The 24,588-nt window shown below is 44.6% G+C and overlaps 1 protein-coding gene across 2 annotated transcripts in view; it reads left to right on the top strand.

Moving 5' to 3' along the window:
* The window catches only part of SH3BP5 (SH3 domain binding protein 5), a 69,394-nt gene that overhangs the window by 29,874 nt on the left and 14,932 nt on the right, over nt 1–24,588 (top strand). For both annotated transcript variants that reach the window (XM_088521125.1, XM_088521124.1), the window contains one exon: nt 8,040–8,168. In XM_088521125.1, the coding sequence (XP_088377251.1) occupies nt 8,040–8,168 (129 nt within the window). The remainder of the gene's footprint in view (nt 1–8,039; nt 8,169–24,588) is intronic.

Raw genomic sequence — 24,588 nt, 5'->3', positions numbered from 1 at the left:
AGTGAAGGGGACTGCAGTATGAAGATGCTTTAAAAAAAAAAAAGTCCTCCCATACATGTTTATTCTGCATCTTAAAAATGCCAAAATCTGTGTTGGTTTTTAGATCTGGCTGCTGATAGCTTGAAATCTACTGGGCTAATTTGTGTGAGTGGGGCAGACCATGAGATGGTTACTTAGGCATGGGGTGGTTGTCCACAGCATTTTAAAGGACTGGGCTGTGACACCTGAGGAACCAAACAGAGCAGGGACAGGCAATGGGGTCACCAGCTTCTGTGGCCACTCTGCAGCCCTCCCTGGCAGAACCGAACCCTGCTGTTTCCTTCAGCAGACAGATGCTCCCCACTTGTTTCCATTCTCTGTCCTTTTCTGCACGTAGCTGGCAGTGAATTTATGGGTGAAAAAACTTGGTGGAATGGAGGACTGTTTGTTATGCAAAATTAAACTATATTTCAGCAGCAAAACGTGTTCAATGTCTCTGAATTTTATGAAGGAACATTAAAATATATATATACTAGAGGATCTGTTAAGTCACAACGGTCGCAATTAAATGGTTTCCAGGTTTCTTCAGGAGCAGTGCTGGCTTGACAATATATCTATCTTTTTCAGTCTCCTTATTTCATGCTGAGGTACTGAAATTGAAAGATAATGCTATGGATAGTTGCCTGAATTTCATTAATCTTGTCATAACCTTGCATTAAGAGTGTATTATGAAGCAGATGGAATAGTAATAATAATGCAAATGCAGGCTCATGGCATAAGTCCCAATGACTAAGATGGGACTTCGTGGTTTGCTTAAAATTATTTATGTGCTCAAGTGTTTATGGTACCTGGAGATTTGTAGCTAGTCTGCACGTGACACATGCAGCTCCAAATGCCAAAGTCCTCCCGTGTCTAAACCCCACCAGCACCTCTGCAAGAAGTCTTTGCACGTTAGCTTTTCTTTTTTATTTATTTGTTACTGCTTACCTCACTTAATGTGAGAAATAATTTCAGATATGCCAGAAAACCATTATATGGTGCTGTCCACCTCTGTTCTCCTCAGATCTGTAGGTAGTAATTATGATAAGCAGTACTTGATGCAATTAATTGAAAGGTTATGGTGTGTCTCCATGAATGTTTCTTCACTTTTCATCCAAAATCCATCGAAATTGGATTGAAGCCAGTTTGTGCTATCAGGCAGCCGCATAATTGTTCACCTGTAAAGATTTTCATTACTTTTGATCTGCTTAAATTCTGAAGTACCAACATTGGCTGGTGTAAGCAAGCCTTAATTTACCTGCTCAGTGCATTTTAAATGGACTTGACATTTTTCTAGGGGAAAGACATTTTACACACAAAAAAACTCCTCCATGGTTAGAAAAAAAAAATAAACAGCATTCACACTATAGACAAGAGACCTCTGCAAAGCAGCAAGAGACCTCTGCAAAGCAGCAATACAGGACTAAATGCAGAATTTGGAAGGAAGAGTTTGAATTGAGGCAATTCTCTTTCCAAGACCTCTAGAGCCCTTGAACGCTGCTAGAAAATGTGGGCCTCAGGGAAAACCCTGTTGGGTTTGCATGTGGAGATTTGCTATTTTGACTCTTCCTGGCTGCTTTGGGTACCTCTTGTTGCCATTCCCTAGCTTGTACTGTTGCTGCTATTGCAGACTATTTCATTAGAGAAAGAAAATAATATTTTTTTAAACAGACAATGGAGTTATGTTTATCCTGATCTTGTGTTATTATTTCCTTCATATTTTTAGTCTCTGATCATAGTTGAAACCTTAACGGACAGGCTATTTCCAGGAAAGAAGCAAACAGCATCTTGTGGTATCGCTTTGTGGTCCGTGCATTTGCACCGCTGAACCTTCTCAGAATAATCTCAAAAAGTAACTGGAGGTTTTGAGGAGAAGGTATTTCTGTGAAGGAAATTCAGAGAACAAAACAAAACAAAACACTGTACTGTCTGATAAGCAGGAAGAGTAACCTTGTGGTGTCTAAATTCTGTGTGTGGTTTTAGACTTCCTGTAGCTTTGCACAACTGGGCTGCTGAAAGTCAGGTCCATTGACAGGAAAAAAAAAAGCTGCAGGTGGAAATGCCTCAGAAAAGTCAGGCTTTTACTCCTGTGCTTGCAGGTTCACATCTGAAAACGGAAGCAGAAGGGCTTTTAATTAATGGGAAAGTTATGGGGCTAAATCACTGGATGCTTCCAGGATTCAGAGATGCTCTGGTGGCAGCCAGAAACATGTCAGTATTTGACTGATGGAGGTTATATTGGAGCTGGCTGTGCAGAGAGGTGGTAAAAGGAGTTCTCTTTAAATGGGTGTCTGCCTTCATTTTTTGAAAAAAAAAAAAAAAAAGAAAAGAAGATTCTGTACCCAAACCACTATGTAAGAGGTGTTGGTTGATGTGTGGCATGACTTGAAAAATATGGTGAAATCATCTACCTCTGTCCTTGTCATTTGTTTTGAGTGTTATGTGTAATTACTCCTTTTTTGCTCTCTTGACCTATTGCATTAAATCCTGGAGGAATATGCTGACCTGATGATGCTCACAGGCTCTTGAGGACTTGCGGAGCTGATAAAGGGCACCGAGTGGTTGGTAGTTATGTGTTGCTTTAATGTATTGTCTGTTAATGAATCTTTAAATAGGCTTGATTGAAAATCCATAATGCTGCTCGAAGGAGTGTGACACTGAGCATTACTGACGCAGCAAAAAAGACGATAAGGGTCCTCTGAGGAATTTGACTTGTAGCTTTCCTAATGGCCCGCCTGGCCTCTAAAGCCACTGTGAAGGAGTACAGGAAACGCCTTGCAGTGAAGATGCAACTTTATTTTGTCCAAATGTGACTTAGAGCTGTGTCTTAGTGCTTGAGCTTTTTTTTTTTTTTTTTTTTTTTTTTTTTTTTTTCCTGTTTGTTGGAAATGCATCTCCTGAACTCGAGTCAGGAGCTGCAAATGCACTTAGCAAAGTCTGTGACCCACCCAGCCTGTCCTAAAAACACAGCTCAGATATCTAACAGATTCCTGTGGGACCCTCCAGGCAGCATTACAAGGGGGAAGTACAGCGCATACCATCCAAATGACCGCTGGAATTCCAGCAATCCCAAATGTGTTTTGTGTTAGAGAGCATTGCTGGGACTGCAAGCTCACCAGTGTCTCTAGCACTGTGTGATGACTGCACAGGGAAACTAGATCTGAATAGTGTTTTCCTTCAGCCCTGCTTTGCTGCAAGCAGGGACTGAGCAGGAGCAACTTGCCTAGATGCTCTTGGCCAGATCTGTAAGGTTTCCTGGTGCTTTTGGCCCTGGACTTCTCTTAAAGGTCACATGGATAGAGGCAGGAGAAGCTCCAACAGCCACCGTGTCCTTCCTCTCTGGAGCTTGGCAACGTTTGAGCCCCTTGGAAGAGGAAGGGCTGTTTTATTGCAGACTTGCTCTCCTTGCGATGCTGCCAACGGGCCTGCTTGAGGGGTTCAAGTTTTCAGGAAGGAACTCGTCCCACCCAAGGGTTTCAAGTGACCTTCCCGTAGCTGCCGTCTCCAAAGTTTTTGTGTTTTCCAGCCCCCTACATAGGAGCGTGCAGAGAAGGGAGGAGGAGCTCGCTGACTGGCCTCGGTGCTGCCTTTCGGGCCGTGCCGTGTGTGCGTGATGAGTCTGTGTCAGCGGCCCTTTCGGGTGTCTCTAGTCTGCCTGCTTCTATAGGAAGTGGCTCTTGTGTGTGGTCTTTGTTGGTTTTCCGTTTGCTTTTGCCTGTGGATGAGTAAGGAAAGGGTTTTTCCTCTGTGCTAGCTCCGGAAAGATTTTGTGGCCCGAGTGAGTCAACGGGATTTACAATGTGGCTATGAAGCAGAGATGGGCTTCTTGCTAAAGGGGCAGAGGCAGAGTTAGCCACAGAAGTGTGTTTTGGAGGGACCTCCCCTGGCTTCCCCTCCCTCCACCCCTCTCTTTCAAAAGGGCTAAAAGACAAAATACAGTAGCCTCAGTCTGTAGCAGTCTGCAAGCTTCGAGCCACTTCCAAATACTCATTTTAATTCTTCTGAGATGGCAAACGAGCAACTCTGCGATAAGCAGATGTCTTCTCCCTGCTTAAAAAAAAGAAATGAAGTGGGTTGTTTACTTAACCCCTTCCTCACACTTATTTTTGGAGCTTGGAGGCTTATTCTGATTTATTCGAACTGCTCAGGTACCAAACAGATACTTAAAAACGTCCGTAACTTCCCCAGCCTTCCGAGGTCCCTCCGGGCGAGGAGGGCAGGGTTGAGCGAAGGAGATGATGCTCTGATGCTCTCGGCCAGGCAGCCGCCCCGTTCTCACACACCACCCAACTGCTTGGAAATTCACACTTATTTGGATGGGCAGAAATAGCAATTTGCTTGTCGTGAGGCATCTGACACCAGCTCATTGCCATTGCTCGTCAGAAAGGCAGCACGGGCGTGCTCTATCCTCCAGCAGTTGCATTTTATGTGCAAAATGGTAATTTTGTTCCTTTCCTCATGGGAGAGTGGGGTCCCCTAAATACGGCTGGATGAACAGCCTGTTGTTGGTATGGGCCCTCATGGCATTTCGGTGCCGCTGCTCAGCAAGCGGCTGGAAACAAAGTCTGCCTTTGATAACAGACTGTGACAGCAAAAACATGTGTGGGATGGAAGCCTAGCCTGCTCCCTAAAACTGCCCTTGTGCTAAGGGCTTCCGGGAGAAAAGGTTATGGGGAGAGGAGTCTCGCGGCCCTAGGAAAAGATGCTGCAAAGTAAACTGCAGTTGTCCACGTGAGATGCACTAAGTGCTGGTGATTTTTTTTTTTTGGTCTAGCCTGTTACAATTTACCTGCTCTGTGTATGTATTGCTTTCCTATAATGATGAGAAAAATATCACCAGGTGTTTTTTTTTCCCCCTTAAAACCCAGAAATGGGGAGTTTGTGCCTGAGATTACACACTTTCAGTAATAAGTAGCCTTTGTGTTGGGAAGGTGTCTCCTTGGAGGGACTGAAAGAGGAAGCCAGAAATTACTTGGGCTTTGCATGCACTAGCTAAAGGTCTGAATGCAGCAGGAGTTTGCTGGTTAAATAGTTGTACTCCTGGGGAAGCACCTCATGCTTCTTGGCTAGGTGAGCGGCTTGAAGATGGGACGGCCGACTTGACACAAGTGCAGGACTTCCCTAAAGTTGGGGACCACAGCGGGACTTCACCAATGTGTTGTCACCGAACTGCTTGGTCTCTGAAGTGAGCATCCTTGGAACAAACACCCTTGTGAGGATTCATAGCTTAGAACTACTGCATGTGTGGGGTGGTGGAGTGTCTTGATGGTAGAAGCACAGCAAGGAGTTCTGCTGAGGGAGCTGCCCTCTGATCAGGGGCGACGGAGCCATGGTTCCCACATAGAGCTGCTCTCGCTGAGGCCAGGAGAGCTGACCTGGTTCAGATCCAGGCGGCTGGTTGGTGTGAATGCACTGAGTTGCCACGGCGGGACTTGCAAAAGGGATGAGGATGTTTAACCTGGCAATGGCATGCCCCTCCTTGGCAGGGCTAATGGACAGTAAAAGCAGCACATCCACAGTGCGGGGGCTTGGGAATGGTGTTATCCCTTCTTGGCCTTGACATCTTGTTGAGGTGTCCAGAGGAGGTGGCTGGAAAGCTTTGGACATGACAGATCCAAGTAGAGCACGAGCTTGTTCTCTCGTGCAGAAGGTGGTGGAGCCTCTGGGCTTCTCTTCCCGATGGTCAGGTGCTGGAGGATACACAGGCCTTTCAAAATGCTGCATGTGGTGGATGACGCTAGTCCAGTCTTGGCAAAAATGAGGATGGTTGGCCTCGGGTGAAGCCTCAGATTTCCTAATTGTCATTTTTTGGGGAAAATAAGAGGTGCAACTTTACTCCTGTATGTTCTTAAGCTGAAGCTTCCTATTTTGTGGAAGTGTAGTTATCGTGTTGAGTGGTGCTGTGCTTTGGGTTACAGCTGTGTATACTGGCACTGGTGAGACCCGTGCCCGAGGTGCCAGGGGGTCTCCTCAGACTTGCTATAGGTGGGACAGCCCTGTGCCTGGGGCTTTTGCTTGGCTTTTGCTCTGTCTTTCTAATTCCAGGTGGAGACCAGTTGTTGTTTTCCCGTGGGATAAAAGTACATGTAATTAGTACAGGAATAAATCTGGGTTGTGCCTCTGTACTCAAGATTTGTTAGTGATAGTGCCAAGTTGCTGTCGACAGGTCTCTTTGTTCCAAGCGCTTGTCTTATGGACATTGGAATGGGGCTTTTTGGATATATCATTACATAAGGCTCCTTTTGCTTGATGCATGCACACATTTATATTTTTCTTAAACTATTGACTATCTACAACTAGTATCCAGCTATGCAGCTTTCATGGAGAAAAGGAAAAACAACCTCCCAGGCACTCTCACTTAAAAATAAGTTTTTATTCTGGTGCTTGTAGGAAAATGATTTTTGATAAATATATTTCCACACTTCATGGTGTTATAGTAGTCATGCTTGCAGACTCACTTCAGTTTCTGTGAAACTCGTTTTGAGCAGTGAAGCACATATCCTTATACCTTAATTAGCAGTGCTCAACCTTTTGTCATTGAGAAACTCACTGACTTGCTACCTGTTGCTTGAGAGATGCACTTTATACTTTTTCTAAGCAAAGAGGTTATTTACTGAGTTGGAGTTAAGGGAATACCAAATTAATGTGGGTTTAACTCCCCATTTGAACCCTTTTATTCACCTGAACATTTCCTTAGAACAAATAGGAATTTCTTAAGACTGAAAAGCTATTTGCATTGGACAAAAACATTACCAATCCTGGTTAAGGTTTTAGGTGTCACTGAAAAGCAACCAAACCAGCTTTTACTGAACTGCGGTTCTCTTTCTGTAAAACTCATGCCTTGTTGCAGTTGTTGCCTGCTTCTGTGAAGGCAGAGGCAGGTTCCAATAGATTTTAATTCCTCCAATGAAGAAACAGCTGTGCATTCCAGAAATCCTCAAAAATAATGCCAAAAACCCGCGGAATTAGAGCACTTCTTCAAACCAGCTGCTTACTGATAGTCAGCATGCTGCTCCAGCAGTCTGCCTAAATCCTGCTCCCTAATTGGGATTACACGGCTTGTCAAGAGCTCACGCGGCCCCTTCCTCCCGGTCTCCTTACATCCACGGCCAGAGCCCAGGCTGGATTTGCATGTCTCCTGGTCTGATGCAATTACATGGATACAGAATCTGGTTTGGATGCCAAGAGTGGAGTCGGGATCACTTTGCTTAAAAGGTGTGGGAATTTCATTGGAATGGAAAAGGTATTTTAGTTGCTTTAGCTACTAACATAGTGAGGGCACAGCCAGTCTGGAAATAGTTGGAATATAGTTTTCTTAAAAATAATAAGCAATGGCAATCAAATGGAAAGTGGAAATCTTTCCCCATTCACAAACCAGATATCACTGCCCTGTCCAAAGTGTCCAGTCATTCCTGCTGAGGAAGCCAGATCCTAATAGTTCATCTTTCTTTAGGGTCTCTGGGAACATGGGTGAGCGCTGAGAGGCATGCAGAGGTTTTAGAGATGCTAGTTCCTCCTGCAGTTGGTACGAGCTGAGCTGTCAGCCTGAGGAGAAAAACTGCTCTTTTGGACCTGTGAATGTGTGATCCGTGCTCCTGAGCCACCCTGAGCTGCAGGACGACACAGCAGGGACATGTCTTTGCCACTTAAGTCCCTTTCAGAACATGTTATGCTGCTCTTTGCTTCCCACTGAGTCTGTTTCTGAACTGTCCAAGAAAACCTTCCAGAGGGGACACCTAGCACAGGCTATTGCAACCTTTGTATAAAAAAAGGCCTCTGAAAGACAAAAATGTGACGTTCAGCAGGTTAGCTTTCAGATGCAGTTCTGGGTCCCTGTTATTACCTCTGCTGAAGACATCTGGTTTAATCCAAATAATAGTGGCTGTTTTGAATGTATTGGCTTGTGTCTGAATCTAAAGAGCAATGCAAAGATAGGAGCAAGCTAGGGGAAACAGCAGTTTTAAAACTCTAATTCTTCTTTGTCCTTTCTCTCCTTTCCCAAACTTCCTAACATTTTGAAGGATGCACGCCAGAAGTTTCGCTCAGTGCTGGTTGAAGCAACATTAAAACTGGATGAGCTGTTAAAGAAGATTGGAAAGGCTGTAGAAGACTCCAAACCGTACTGGGAAGCTCGGCGGGTGGCCAGACAGGTGAGAACTTTCTGCCTTATAAGCTCATGCTGGTCGCTGGATAGCACATCGCTTTGGGCTATTAATAAAGTCTTAAGTGTAGGCATTTGACTGACACTGGTCTTGATATCAGCCATGTGATATCTGGATATATGGGTATCAGCCATGTGAATCTAGCAAAATCTGTTCCTTCCCAGCCACAGCTGCACGTGTCCTTCGGTCCAGGAGCAGCCACAGCAAAAGACTCGTGCTCATTAATAACAGCCTTCCCAAGTCCTGCTCTTTGCTGTCAACGGTTGTAATTGCTTGGAAACATATTGTAGAGTTTGAGTATCTGCTTATCTCCTTGCAAAGCAAAATGTTGAGCTGCTAGTGGCTGCACCTGGAAACAGCTGGGAAAGGAGTTGGAGTGGAACAGAGCTCGGTGCTGATTTTGTTGTGTTTGGGCAGGAATGTGCTCTAGGTTTGACTATAAAGTGTGTTGGTACTGTGAGAAACCAAGGACTGTCATCTGGACCTTATCTGCCTTGCCACAACCACCAAAGCAAACTTGAGCATTGGTAGGCACCTAGAACTGTTCCTTGGTTGGAAAGAAGGCTCCGTGTGGCTAAGGCAGGGGAGGACGAGGTGGAAGTAGAGGTGGGATCTGCTGACTCTAAAGGAGGCTTGTAAAGTGTCAGGCTGCTTCTCTCCTTAGGAAGAACTAGCTGAGACTGGAATGTGTGGTGACACAGGCAGTGCTTCTACTTGTTTTCCATGATGCGTTCTGCTGGTTTCTGAGGGGTTTTATTTTTTTCCCACCAGGAAGGAGGCTGTTCTTGGGTGCTGCTTTCTAAATGCTCTGAAGGCAGGGAGGGAGGAAGGGGAATTGTTGGCTGGAGCTTCTATTTTTGTGCCCAGGCACCCTTTTGTGGAAGGGTGGCTGGGTTGTCAGCTGTGGCTGGGTAACTGGGGTGTGATTGTGTGCACAAATTAGTGGAAAGGAGTGGTGCAGCATGTATGAAATCTGTAAAAATTATATGATGAAGGTTTCATAGATTAAAAAAGGTGGGGACTCGGTTTGAGTTGGGGAGAGAAGCAGCGTAGGTATCTGCCAGGATGAAGAATATAAACTCACTGGGTGCAAGAGAAAAGGGGAAAGAAGAGAATTTACTCTAAGAAAAGGCACAGGAGAGGGAGACATGGTTGCAAGCTTCATTGCTTTAAAAATGTTAAGTCAGGAGATTGGTTGATAGGGTGTGGGGTACTGGAAAAACATGTGACCCTGTTGATTCTAAATTACATGGCATTATTTTGGTACTCTGGCCTCAGTTAGTGTGGGTGATACTTGGAGAGGGGGGGGTTAATCCTTCAGACTAGAAACAAGATATCAAACAGATAAGCTCCACTTCAAGGTACAAGTATAGCATTTACTGTTCATTTGTAACTGCTCCAGGAGCAATTCCTGCTCATGGAGCTTATGGTAGAGACAAATCAGTAGTCATCTAGAGAGGTGAAGCTGGGGACAAAATAAGATCAAGGAATCATTTGTACAAATTGTCACAATGTGAACAATGTAAAAAATACCTCTTGTACTCGTCTTACTATAAATAGCTGTGTAGGGGATAGACTACATAGGGCTTCAGGAGGTATTCTTGAAAAGGTCTGTAGTAGAAAAGCGCACTCTGAAGTGCTGGAAAATCAGAACACTTTGGACTGTGTAACGCCAGGTACTAAGAACCGTGAACTTTGTCCTCTCCCCTGAAGTTGGCTTCAGATTGTATCTGAAAGTGGCATTGTATGAAATAGCTTGGTATCTTTCTATTCAGTTTCACAAAGTACCTTGCTCGTAAAGATTGTCCTCTGACTTCTGTAAAATTTTTAGAGATGTTAGCCAATTTCTGAAAATAGAGACAAGGCCTCTGTGATTGAAATAGTTTGAATTAAAAGAAAAGGAGGAAAAATGCTCGACTGTGCTCGTAGAAAAGGGAAGTTTTCTTTGTCTTCTTTTGTTGTCTCTAAAGGGAAATAAAAATACGAACTACTAGTTGAGGTCTTCTGAGAATGAAGAACTGCCGAACTAATGACATCTAGCTTGGCAGAAACGACAGTGTCATCTTGAGTTACTTGCGTTCAAGATGCTGGTTGTAGGGCAAGTTGTCTGAAACAAGCTGCAGAAAGTCAGTTTTCAGATGGCACTGGTATGGCTCCCTTCTGGAAATACTTGTTTCATCTCTTAAGATAAAATCCATAAAAGTGCCATTTTGATGATGCAGAATGGGTCCTCAAAAACCTGACCCCAAATCAAGTATTTCTTTTGGGAGCCTTTAAACTTTTGAGCCCTTTTGTCTCCTCACCCCTATCCCCATCTTGTGCAATCCTTGGAACAAATTAGTTCTCCCATTAAAGATGATCTTGCATTAGGATCTTGTTTGTGTAGTGTATAAAGAGAACAGTAAAGAGAAGTTCAGCCGGCCCTACCTTGGGATGAAACTTCACTGCAACAGAGAAACAGTCCCTTACTGTTAGGTTTTGAGCGCTCTGTGCTCTGCAGTATTGGCACAGGGAACTGGGATGCTGTCTGTTGGCACTGAGATATTAATAATCAGCTATTGCTGAAGTTGAGAGAAGCCTGAAGTCATGCAGCCCCCATAGATTTCATGTTGTTTTTGTCCCCCCATAGCTATCACATAGCTTCTGCTTTTTCCTCTTTCCATATTTTTCTTTAAGTTATGCCATAATGCTCCTCTGGATGTGCATGTGCACAAGCAATGAGGATGTAGCCATAATCCAGAAAGTGATTCGGGCTTGAAGTGTTATGATAATCAACTTTCCAGTGTTACTTTACATATATATGTATATATACATATAAATATATATATATATATATATATATATATATATGCTGATCTGGGAATTAGACTTGTCTTGCTGAGCAGTGATGGGGGAGAAGGGTGAAGTTGCCAGGAAACATCAATAATTTAATCAGCAACGTAGGTCTCGAGCCTCTGAGGTAAGGAGGGCTTTGGCCACTGCTCACTTAGCACTTAGTGGTGTCGGGGCAGGAAAGTTGCTGTGCGATAGTGTCTGAGCAGGTGAGTGGGTTTGGGAGAGATGTGTTGCCTCCCTTGCGATAAAGTGCTCTGGGATGGGATGCAAAAGCAAGTGTGGCCCGTTGCATAACCCTTCATGCGGTTAGGAGTCAGTCTGTGTTGTTGCATGGCCTAGATGAACTATTTCGTCTTTCAGCTCCCATGTAAATTGAGCTGTCAAGCCTCTGTGAAACTGAGTTCATTAAGGGAAGTAAAAGTGCTTTGGGGTCACTGGGTGAAAGGGGCCACTAAAACACTGTTATCCACATGTCATCACATGTGAACCCAGGAACTGATGGAACAGGAAGATTGGCCCTCTTTGGCTTTGCTTCTGTGGAAAATACTCCAATAAAAATGTGTCCCCTACTCCCACCCCAACAAGTATAAGAATTCCTGCCTCTACAGTGAACCTAGGCAGAAGAAAAGGCCTAGGAATGTTGCATTTGATTAAGCTGTAGCTCCTGTTCCTGAGCTCTTGATGTGGAGTGAGGAGTTATGTTTTAGTGTCCAGCACTGGCCCAGATTGGAGGGATGTCTTGCTCTAGTGCTAAGTTAGGCAGGAAAAAACATAGATTTTTCTTTTCTTTCTTGTCTAGCTTTTACAAAGCGTATCGGTAAGCTTGCTTCAGGCAGGAAGAGATGAAAGGCCTATGCCAGGTCATATCTGTATGCATCTCTCACTAAGGGACCTGTCTTTAGCAAGTCTTCAGAGCGTAGTACTTTGAAGGTAGACATGTTCTGCTTCCTTGTGGGTCACCTTTCGGGGTTCAGCTTTACAACTTATTCTTCTTTTCATGCTCCTGCCATACTTTCTTAAGCAGCACTCTTCTGCTGTCACAGAAGATTTGGAAAAACGTATTGGAATTGGTATGTACAACGGTTTCTTCCTTGCTGAAGCCTAGGCATACCTGAGACGAAACACAGTTGCCTGGCAAGTGGGTTCTGTTCAGCGGGTTCAGCTGACACATCCACTTCATTATCGCTTTGTATTAAACGCCCCTCCTTTCTCCCTGCCACTCCGCTTTTCTGATTAGCTTTCACTCATCGAGTATTTTATACTGGATTGCTGCATCTGTTTGAAGGAATCAGCCCACAGGAAGGAGGAATCATTAAGGGTGAACTAGCAGATTCAAGGCCTGGGATCCTTTCTGCCTGTCTTTGCGAAACATGAGGGAACCCAGTTACCACCAAGCAGTCATTTCCTCTCTCAAATGTAGATTTTGGTTGGACTTGGCAGGTGGAGCAAAGTTGCTATTGGACATCTGTAGACCAAGGTGGATATAGAGGATTTACCTTGATGAAGTTTACCACCTACCAAAAGGTTTGGAGTCCAGTCCACGCTAATCATTTAGGCACTTAATCACTGAGTGTGATCAGTGTTGAGAGGTAGGCTTGAACCAGCTTCTGAAATCCCATCTGCCTTTTTTAAATACAGAGGGAATTTAGACATTTAGTCTTTAGTTGTTTAACCATTTAAAAGTTGTCAAATGAAGCCTGAATAAAGTGATGCCACAAACTTTATTTCCAAAGTGAAAGCCAAAAAGCTGCTGTAATCCTGCAGAACAGGAACCGAGGAGTAACTTGGCCACTGGCTGCTGTAAGTGGGAAGGATGTAAGCAGATAAGAGCACAATTACCTAGTTGGAAGTCTCTTCCTCAGCAGATAGGATTGATACTGTTTCTCACAGAGGGTGGGATTGCAGCGCCTATAAATGAACAAAACTTTCCCAAGTGGCCATTGCATCTGAGTTCCTAAGTGTTCAGCTTGAGACGTCTGCGAGGAGTGTGACTCCACAGACGGGAGATTGCCGGGAGCTTTCAGAAAACAAAGGCTGCTAAAATGCTTATAACTTGGAAGTTTGGAACTGCCAATCACCTTTAAAAAATAATTAGGAACTGGAAAGTGTTGTCTTGCCTGTATGGCTTCGTACAGCACCCAAGTTTCCCATCCAAGTGCGCTCAGCGAGCGGGAGCAAATTGGATCACAGCACCAGCTGGTCTAGCTGTAGCAGGAGGGCAGCATTGAGTGGGGGTGACAGCTCTTGGGTCCACATCCAACACTGCTCAATATCCAGGTTTTCTCCCTCTGGTCCCTAGGTACCTGGTGTGTTGTTACCTGTTGGTGTATTGGAGGTATCCATGTCATGGGGAATCTCTTTTTTCCAACCTGATTTTGTGGGTTGAAGCCCACAAATGTGACGCTCATGTCGAAGACAACAAGGAGTTAAGAGCAATTTGTATTATCTTGTAAGCTTATCTTGGCAAAAAGATGGAGGGAGGGGGGATTTGAGAAGCAAAAATTAAATGTCAGCAGAACTGTGACAGACTTATATTCATATTTGGCAGCTTGCCATGAAGCTAGTAAAAAGCAAAATTCTTGGCAAAGTTACAGCAGAACAACCAACTGACCTCTTCTGGTTGAAGGAATGCTTCTGGTTAACTGTTTAGAAACCAAAAAATAATCTGTTAGATTCATATTTTCAAGAAAGGACAAAAAAGATTTGAAACTTGATTTTGGTCAGCCTTCTACAAATCCTTCCAACTGTTCAAGGAAAAAAAAATAAAACAAAGTAAAATTAAAATGCATGAGTGCTTTCTGTGGCTATAGTCTGCAGTGGTGCGTTATCACTGTGGCGGCAATGGGCTGTCCAGCACTGCTACTAACGGACCGTAACTCTAGTTTCTCTTACAATTTGTTCCTTCGTCACACACAGAGGAAGTAGTGGTGTGACTGAGAACAACTCTTGTTAACAGAGGAACAGTAACTGCCATAGGCTGCTAAGAGCATGTCCATGGGTTTGTGGTGGTGGAGGCAGCAGTACTGAGGTACTGAGTATGGATGTTACTCCTCGGTCCAGTTGTAATAACCAGTCTAAGTTGGCAGTGTTGGTTGTGTTACCTGTGGTCAGCCTGTGCTGCTGTTTGGTCTTTGCAAGGAAGAGGCTGTGTTGGAGATGCTCTGGTAGCTCTTGTGGGAACTCCACAGTAGTGTGAAGGAAGAGGAGGTAACAGCTTCTGGTCTAGCCTAGGCAGATGCAGTGGCCATGTAGGTGATCTGTGTGAGAAATGCCTGGAAGAAGGCAGTGTGCAGCTTGTTCCCTGGGAAGTTTTATGTGTCCTTTTCCCCTTTCTGTTCCCTGTGGACCTGCTTTAGATGGGAACCCCCATCTTCCCACTGACCATTTTGTTTTTGTTTTGCAATGCATGATTAAATGTTGGGGAAACCGTGTCGACGTGACGTTATTCCTCTTGTGAAATGTGGAGTTCCCATTGCTGTAATCCCGAGGGGTGTTTCCAGCGTGTTCATCATCCATCTCGCGCGGTGTGTATTCAGCTGTGGGACCAGTCACCAACCTGTGGAGGGAATAAGCCAAGCAAAGGAATCTGACATCAGGATTTTTGTTATTATTGAGGGTGGGGAGTTGCCTCATGGTTTTCCACTAGGGAACCCAGTGAGTTTCACAATGTTTATTTCTAAAGCAGGATGTACTTTGGGTTAGGTAAAGAAAATGTTTTGCCACGCTAAATTTGATGGAGTGTCTCTTGCGCTCTCTTGTAGTGTTTGCTCAGTTGTGATTGACAGCCTGTACGTAGCATGTAGGAGTCTCTGCCTAGGAAGCAGGGAGGTCAGGGAGACTTCACTGGGCCAACCAGCTGGGCTTTGAGTGGCTGATTTATTCTCCACACTCTTTATTTACTTAAAACTTCAGACCCCGATTTTATGTTTGTTCTCTGGCTCTGTGAGCTGGTTGAGCAGCGTGCTATGCGAGTGTCTCGGACTAGCTCTTCTTGAACTGCTGAGAAGATACCAGGTGTCGCCTGGTGAGATTTGGAAAGTTATGCCGAAGATCAGGTCGCTGAAGGAAACCTCCTGAATGTATCTGCCCTCCCATCCGCCTGGCTAATGGGGAATAGTAGGTCAGTGTGACTGGCAGGTTTCTGCCCTCTTAATCCTGGGCAGCTGGGAATCTGGCCCTCCTTTGGGAACATCGACAGCTGGTGCTTCACAGGCAAACTGACAAAAGACCCCTACCTGCCCCAGAGACATGTTTTGTACTCTGTTACTCATATTTCCCACAGGCTTGGTGCCATCTATAGCCATCAAATCCTATCTCCAAATAGGATATTGTAAATGCCTCGGCACCTTTGGAAGTAGGAGGCGATTTTCAACCAGTGAAATACCTGCAGTGATAAATTCGTTGGGCACATGACACCTCTAAAACTTGGATCGGCCCGTCGTCTTCTGTGCATCCTGTGCCAGTGAAGAGATCTGTCTATTTTGGGATGATATTGATACATCCTGCCTTTCCATTTTATGTGTGCATGACTGTACTGCTCTGTTGATGGATTAATTTGTGTAAGCCATTGATGCAAGAGCTGTAATTGATCTCCTCATCATTAAGAAAAGGCATGCCTTGGAGGGCTCCATTGCTTCAGTTTGTTAGCGGTGCACTGGAAATTAGAGGTCCTTTTCAGAAGCAGAGGAAAAAATACATTCTCATCTAAGTGTTTTGAAGGATTTCTCTAGAAAAGATGAAATGCTTTTTAATTTTTCTCCACTTCCCCCACTCCAAACCTCAGAGCTTCCATCTATCCAAGGCAGCAGTGGAAAGCAAGCAAGTGCCTCATTCTCCTCCCCAGTAACTGCAAATGGTGTAATGAGCTTCTTGTTGCCTCTCCTTGCTTTTTTTTCTTTCACCTTCCCACTCATCTTTTCTGGCTGCTGCTAAGGGCTTTTTTCAAGGTGTTGTAAGCTACAGGCACGTTAAAAATAGCAACCATCATTTGAGCCGGGGTGACACAAGATCACGATGAGATACTACGTACCTGTTTTACATGGTAATTGCCCAGTGAGGACTTGCTGAAGGCAGCACAGGTCTTGCAACCTTTTGGGAAATGTCCAGCCACCCCAATCTTTTGTGTACAGTGCTCTAAGTAGGTAGTAGTTTATTATGAAATACTAAATGCCCATGCTAGGGGCTTCTGCCAAAGCAAATCTGATATGGATGTTGGTTACTGGTTTCTGGGTGTGTTGTGTTATGCCTTCTATAACGATATGAATTTATGATGTTCTCATCTTCTTCTGGAAAGACAAGATTATCCTTCTGGAAAAAAATATCTGAAGAGTATCGCTTTTCTGTAGCATGCATGAGAATGACCCTATAAAGACCCATTTTAGCTTCTGTAAATGAACATCTCTTTCTTAATTGCAGTAAACTTAAAAGTTTACCGTTACATGGAAGATAAATTCACTGTTGGGATGTGGAAGAAAGTGCCATCTTTTTTACTTGTATCTGCTTCTGATTGTTTTTTGCTTCGTAAATGGTTACAATGGTTGATTCTTATGGGAGAATTATACTGTTGTGAAGCGGAATTGAAATTTTCTGTCCCTGCTGCTACCTAGACTTGTTCCTTCAATTAATTATTTGTGCTTATCGATATCTTTATCCAGGACACTGTCCCTGGCCTTTTTCTTTAATCTACTGATACCTAACATTTTTCCAAATGGAGTTGCACACCTCCAAGTAGTACATGTGAAGATTGGACTTGCTTCACCTAATTATCTTCAGATAGATCCCTCACACATAGTCCATAGGCCCTCAGGCGTTGACTGAGCACCTCTGAAAATTACCTCTTATTAAAAGCATTTTATTGTGTATAAAATAAAAAATAAACTGTTTTAAAAGTACATGTCAACGTGCTCTCCAAGATGCGAAAGGTCATCATGAGCCCTTCTTTCAGCCTCCAACCCTGCAGGGAGGACAGCAGCAGGTGTGAGGCTTTCAGGACTTGGAGAAACATGTCCGGAACTGCCCATGGCCCAGGAGAACGAAACCCCTACATGTGTCCTCTCTTTGCATGTGTTAGGACCTGTGGACAAAACTTGTTTTCAGAACCAGCCTGCCAACTCTCCTGGAAACCTTTATAGACAAACACCTGCTTTGGTGCCCATAAGATGTGCCCATGAATCCAGAGTATCTCCTACTTTGTTGAACATTTATCATCTTGAATAACTGGAGAGCAAAATCCACTGAGGCAGAATACTTGCAGCATGTGCTTCTGGGTTTCTGTTCCCTGCCTCTATATTTGATTTTGGCGAAGAAGTCTGCTGCCAGGTGCAGATGAGCACATACAGTCTCTGTAAACCTAGAAACCAGCTGTAAATGCTAGATTTGCTGACTCACTGCCTAAGCCTTCAGGATGCAGGTGAACATGTCGGGAGGGTTGCCTCAATGTTTTTCTCTCTTAATAAGATATTTTCCCTTAGAGAGATAGAGAGAAGAAAAAAAAATTGACACTTGGCTATGTTCTATGATTCCTTGCTCCAGAAGGCAGCAGTTTTGCAATTTTGCCTCCAAACAATTGCATGACTAACAAGCAAATGGCAATGAGAGCCCAAGAAGGCTGGGTCTGGCCAGCATTAGTGTGAACAGCGTGGCATGTCGTGGTGCCCTGGGCTCATGAAAAAGGGTAAGGTCCTCCAGGCAGACCAGCACCTTGGGACGAGCCCTCATATAACAAGGTTGGGCCAACCGCCTTGATGTAGGACGCCTTATACGATCTTCATCTGTGCCCCAACGAGTGTCCCGCCCCATACTGCAGTGAGACGGGAGAGTTGCAGCTAGATGACCAAAAACAGAGAGAAATCCAGTAGGTTTTGAATGTTGTAGGCTTGGCTGGCTTATTGCTTACTGGAAGAGGGTCAGAGATCATGTTCTTGCCCTTGTTTAGCAAGGTCCCGGTGTCGAGCCTGGACAGGAACCACTGGAGAACAGAGGGACTGGCAGTAGATGACTGTTTTGGTCCAGGTCAGGATTGGCCTTAAGGAAATTGAGTGCATTTTTTTTTTCTTTTTGCTTCTTTTTCTTCCCTTCCATAGCACCTAAAGGCAGGAGATGATAGGATTAATTTAGCCATCTATGTGCTGGTAGCAGAAGTTAAGCTCTAAGTCCAAACCTTTTACCTCTGAGAACAGCTTTTGATACATGCTTGGAAAAGGGCACTTGAGTGCAGTGACCCTGCCTTAGGGTGGTTACACGTATCACCTAACATTAGGGTACAGAATTAGTGCGTATCGCTGTTACTTGCTGCTTTGGGTGCTTTGTGACTTAGAAAGGTTAGATGTGGAGTTAGGTGTCCATTAAAGCACTCTTTGTAGCTCTACTCTGATTTCCTAGGCCTGTTTATAGACTACAGGCTTACCAGGAAAATAAACAAGCTTAGAGCCAAGACTCAGCTTAGTTCTGTGGCAATTCATCTTTCAAAAGAGGGGGAGTGGATATATGAACAGGACCAAAAAGCCTAGCCCAAGAGCAAGATATCTAATCAAAAGCAGAGACCAAGGGACATCTGGTCACTGTATCCCGCAAGCCTTTCATGAGCTATGCAGCAGGGAGAAAATGGTTTGTGCTCCAAAAAGCTTTAGCAAGCCTTGCCCACCCTCCTCTTCCCTGCCTCCACCCAGATACAAATCTTCAAAACTCCTTTTAAAAGGCAAATTGTAACCTCTGCACAATTTTTAAGTTTTTCAATAAGTAGAAATAGTACAAGGGTGTTACAGACTCTTGCAAGAGACTTCATTTACTGTCAGTTACACAGACAGTCATCGCAGATTAAAATATAGCTCACAAAGTCTCATAGATCTGCCAAAATGAGGTCACTACAGAAGCTATGGATTTTCTAAGTTGTTGATAAACATCTGTACATGGCCTACAGCAAGAAGGGGTTTCTTGTTCAACTAACTTGGTTCTGGTTTGGCTGTGGATTTTTTTGTTTGTAGGGAGAGGGGAAAGGAAGGTCAGGGAAGATATTTTGTTTTTAAAAAATGCTATTGTGATTATTTGAGTAAAACGAATGTGTGCATCAGAGAATCTAGGAAAACAGAATCGGGGTTAATTTTTGTAACTGTGTTCCTTTTTTAAAGGAACTGTAAGGAAAAAATGTGGAGAAATGAGATTTATGGCATTTGAGTAGGATCTGGCTGCAAAAACATGTGGCGGTGCTTTCTCTGAGAAATGTTCTTAAAAACAGAGCATGTCTGTCTCTGAAATGCAATACTTCTTCCCCTCCTTCATAGAAACACTGCTTGTAGAGATGGCCTCTGGAGGTCATCTGATCCAACCTCCTCAAAGCAGAGCTGTTACGACCACTTTGCCAGGTCTTAATCTCCAGGCACAAAAATTTATAGCTTCTCTGGGTTGCTGCACTGCCGTCTGTGTAGAAAAGATTGTCTAATGTGTAACCTGAACCACTGAGCTGCAGTCGGTTGCCCTATGTTGTCCTGTGTAGTACCTCTGAGAAGTGTTTGTCTCTCTCCTCTTGACAGCTTCCCGTCAAATTATAGCTTGGAGCCATTAAATTACCCTTAGCCTCCTCTTTGCTAGACTGAACAAGCTCGTATCACTCAGCTCTCCTTGTGTCATGTGTTATTGGCCTGTAAGCACCTTCCAGACCTCTGCTGGCACTGCAACAGCGTCTTGACATCCCTCTAGAGCTGGGAGGCCCAAAACTGCATGCAGGGTTTGATGGGCAGCCTCGCCAGTCTCGAGTGGTGGGCAGTGACACATCCTCATGGTCTGCTGGCTGTAGTCCTCTCTGTGTAGGCCAGGATGTGGTTTGCCTTGTTCACAGATTGGTCACTGTCAACTATATGAGCCCGGTAGCCGTTGTACCACAGACACCCTTTCTGGCAGCGCTGAGCTTCCTGCTGGTGCGGGTCATGGGTTATTCCACCTCAGGTGCAGGACTGTGCATTTCTCCTCCTTGAACCTCACGAGTTTCTGCTGGGCCTGTCAAGTTTCACAAGGTCTCTCTGCTGTCTCTTGCCTTTCCAACCACAGTCTCTAATTTAGTATCGTCCACACGTGCTGAGGGTGCAGCTGTGTCAGTACTGAAGTTGTTATTAAAATATTGAACGGTTTGGGTCCTCGTATTGACGTCTGGGGTGCTCTACTCCTAACTGCTGCCAGCTGCATTGAAACAGATGGAGGAAAACTGGGGCCAAAATAGCAAGGCTTGGGGGTAGTTAATGCAAATGCTGCAATGAGAGCTTATTGCCTTCACCTCGTAGGTGTCTGCATGACTGAAACCAGCGCGGTGGGGAGCACAAGCTTGCATAGCAGAGGGGTTGTGGTCCTGCTCTCCTGCAGAGCTCTAGGGACCCCAAAGCCTGCAGCAAGGACAGGTTATGGCAGCTCTGGCAGGGAGCTGATGCAGGAAAGTTCCTGTCATTTTAAAACATGTTTCCTGTTGTACGACACACAGTGACTGGACCGTGTAGCGTTATTAAATGAATGAGAGAGCCAAAATGAAAACACCTGAAATCTATTTTGCTCCTGAAGAGTCTAACTGGGAGCCAGTTAATCATTATTTTGTAGTAAGCCGGTCACTGCTTGCGGGTAGCAATTAAACTATTGTTTTAAAGGTTAGTGAGCAAGGGAGACATTGGTTTCATTTTAACAAAACAAGAGCCTTTCAGAGCAAAGGCCTTGGGCCAGCATGTGACTTGCTGGTGCCTTGCTCTGCATGGCAGCTGTGTTCCCGTCATGCTCCAGCTTCCAGTGAGTTTACAAACAGAAATCATTCATCTAGCAAGAGCACAGAAATACTGGAGTAAAATGATTGTGTGCATTGACCGTATCGGGTGAGATAAGCTTATCTGGATCCTTCTAAACTAGAAGCTGTTTTTTAAATACTCGAAAACTTGAAAGTTTTGCAGACTGCCATATCAAATGGGAAATTTGCCAGCAGTGTTAGCGATGCCCTTCTCATGAACGTGCCAATGCTTGTGTTCTGGGCCTGTGGAGAAGGCTGACTGGGCAGGGAAGCTCCGTAGCAGCCTCATCCCACAAAATACTCCCACTGTGCTGGTTTTTGGCACCAGAGTTGGGCTGTCAGCTGCATGTGCATGTGTTCAGAGATGAGGGCTGGGCAGTGGCTGCCCAGACGTTATTTTAGATGTCAGCTAACCTGGCAGCAATGCTATTTTTGCTGAGGTTCAGTATGAGTGGTGTTGCGCTGTCGGGCATAACTTGGGAAAACTGGACAAAAGAAAAATACAAACTGGAGATGCTGTGAAGGGAGGAAGAGTGAAGAGACTGTCCTGGATCTTGGCTTTTTGTGTTCTTATTGCTGCTGTAGACTTGCTTCCTGCAAACCGTGAGCTCCAGGCACCACCCGCTGCTGGGCACGGTTCTTCTCGGTTCCCTTTGGTGCAAGGCTCTGTGAAGCCTGGGCAGAGAACTGCCCACGAGGGTGCAGCTTCTCTTCCCCTAAATGGGATTTGTCAGAACTGAGCTAATATCACCGGTACATTAGCAACTCATAATTACCAAGCCTGTCAGCGTGCCTTGAAAACATGAAAGTAAATGCAGACCTTGCAGACCGTGGCTTCTTCCATCCAATGGCGCAGTCTGCAGCCTTGAGCCCGTGAGCAGGAGACAGCTCTGTTGGTAGCACGACAGACCTGCTTGTGTGCACGGGAGGGTGTTTTAAATAAATGCTAATTACTGAGTAACTGCACTAAAAAGGGTTTGAGCATCGTTTTTCACATTGACAGAGCCTTTTTTTGTTCTTTTCCTGGTTTTCAGTGAATTGTTTAAAAATAAAGGGCTGTTGACTCTCTTCAGATAACTGTTGAAGATAATTGTTATCTGAACTTATTCCTTTGCCTAAACCAAAAGGCATTTTGCACTCCAGAACTCTGCTTTCAAACTCTTGTTACAGAGCAGCGCATAACCGATACAGCAGAGAGAGTACCTAAGTAGTTTCTGTTGGGTTTTCCACTTCCCCATACAGTTATGGAGCATTAAAGTGAGTATGGCCAGAACTATAGGTCTGCCTGTCTGCAGCTTTGGCTGTCAACATCCCAGAAGTCCAGATGCTGGAGATACCCAATAGCTAGAAGTCTGGCTGCACTGTGAATCTGGCATGTGGATTGCTTATCGCGGAGTGTTTTCTTGCGACGCATCCAGTTGTGCTTTAGAGGCTTCATCAAAACAACTACTGGCTCTGCAAGCTCCCAATAAATGTTGTTTTCCTTGGGGATTTAGTAGCTGGGCCTCTATTGCTCTGCAGGCTTTAAATGTGTTGATCCCTGGCTTGGAGGTCTGAGCCAACAGAAACATAGTGGTGCATAGGAGGCTCTGTCCTAAAAATCAGTCCCATCTAGTTCCTGTTCTTCCTTTCTGCAATATCTGTTGCAAGCGATTACTGGATTTTTTTTTTTCTTTTGTATCCCCTCTCAACCTATTTCTATGGAAAACTTTTGCCTTTAATTTGTATTTGACCCCTTTATTTACAGACCAAACTTACAGGAGTAAGAGGGTTGTGAATTTTGAGTAAATAGCAGATGGTATTTCGGGGACCAAGATTTATGCTGCCCCATCCTTTGTTGGAAGCTTAACTCGGTCCTGTTTAAAAATCCTTTGAAAGCCTGGTCCTGCTTGGTGGGTACTGTGAGTCAGGTTAATTAGTGGTTAAATTAAAGTATTTATTAGTCAGACTCATCTGTATGTATAAAATGCATTAATTCATCTGAAATGGGCAGCTGATGAATGGAGTAGTGGTGAGGTTTCGTTTAGACTTTCTAGCAGGCTGTATTAACAATAAATTTATTTGCAATAATATGTTGGTATTACGTGTTGCTTATTCCATTAATACTGGTCCAATGTACTGTAGTGCTTCAGTATTTGCTACATAGAAAATTAGCACTTTAATGTCCTGGCTCTTAAAAGCTATTTTAGATGGGGTTGCGAGGTGGAAGCTGAGTAAAAGCAGCGAAGGGCCGTGGTTCAGTGAATCTCCTGCACAAAGCACCAGCGGTCACTGCAGAACAAAGTGCAGCAAAGAGCTTCGTGCAAGGAAATTACCACTCTTATTGTTCTGATTTTGATCTTTTTTTTTTTTTTTCCCTTCAGCTAATAGATGAGGGCCCTCTCACGCATTTTCCACTGTAGTTTTGGCATGAAATACCTCTTTGTGTGATAAGAGGAGGGAAGTAAGAAGCTGGTATTTGCAGACATTGTGAGGGAAACTTGGCATGCTTTATTTCCTTTGGAGGCTTGTGTTTAGATTAGGTGGCTTCTCATACACACACACACACGCACACACACACACGCCAGGGAGAAAAGGACTTTTTCATCACCTTTACAAGGAACTGTGCTATTTGAAATGTTGAAAGCATTTGGTGCAGCTGGCGTTGAGGATGTGTAGCCACCAGCTGTTCGCAAAATGCCCCCTTGTTCTGCTTATTTCGCGTTCTAGAGCAGAGGTTTTTGGCCACTTCCCAAGTGGCCACCACTTTTTGGCATTCAAACCTCTTCCTCAAATAAAAGACTTAATCTCCCTAAGTGTTGTGCTCTGCACACCAGAGCGCTTTCCTCTACTTCAGCCTCAGACTGCCATGCCATATATCATGACATGTGGACTCATATTCGTTAGTTCACTCTGTCAGTCATGTCTGCTCGATGGTGATGCTTCCAGTAGGTGCAAACTGGATCATTTAATTTAAAAAATGTAGCTGAAAACTGTTTTCACCTGTGCCGGATGTTCACTTCACTGTGGAGCCTACATTTGAAGGGTTTTCATTCAGTGCAGAATAGCTCAAAACTCCCTTTTCAACCTATAATTAGAAATCTGTGACATATTTAAAAATTGGTGTATAAAAGATCAGGCCAAGATTTTGTCTTTTAAGTAAACCTTTTATTCTGCGCGTTGGCCTAGAAAGGGCTCTGGAGTCATTGTTGTCGGATGATTTGGTTTAAAAATAGCACATGACTCCAAAGGCTTCACTTAAAATTTTCTGAAAAAGGAAAACAATGTGAAAGCTGCCAGTTTGAAAGCCTGAATTTTTAAAAACTCTGATAATTCAGTGATAGCCATAAAAGAGCAGGCATCTCTAATCTTGTGTTAAAAAGCTGGCAGACAGAAGGGACATGAGGCACTCGCAGTGTTACGCTTGAGTACCAGTGACTTGTCCTAAATAGACTGTTCAAAATAGATGTTGGTCCTCTTTTGTCAAAATGGAATAAAGGAGCTGCTTCAAAGGACAGAGCAGGCCTGTATCTGTGCTGCAACGTGTTACAACCCGCCGGTTCCCTTCGTTTCGATTCGCTTGCGCCATCCCAGGCCTAGCAAGGAACAAGGATGTCGGAAGAACCGGGAAGGTGCCGGAGCCGCCGCCTTGGGAATCCGTGGCCGTGCTTCACAGCAGTGCAGTGCCCACAAAGCCGTTCCTCCGCGGGACGAGTGGTGCTCCAGCTCCACTCCCTGACCGTGTGTGGAGGCAGTGCCCTCCCCAGCCAGCTGGACCGTGTGTGGAGGCAGTGCCCTCCCCAGCCAGCGCTCCACGTGCCGCACGTTTGCTGTTGC

The sequence above is a fragment of the Tinamus guttatus genome, unplaced genomic scaffold, assembly GCF_059628265.1.
Source record: "Tinamus guttatus ecotype Peru unplaced genomic scaffold, ASM5962826v1 Tinamus_guttatus_pri_ptg000115l, whole genome shotgun sequence".
In the NCBI taxonomy this organism is placed as follows: Eukaryota; Metazoa; Chordata; class Aves; order Tinamiformes; family Tinamidae; genus Tinamus; species Tinamus guttatus.
The sequence above is the reverse complement of the archived record's forward strand: the minus strand, read 5'-3'. Positions and strand labels throughout refer to the sequence as shown.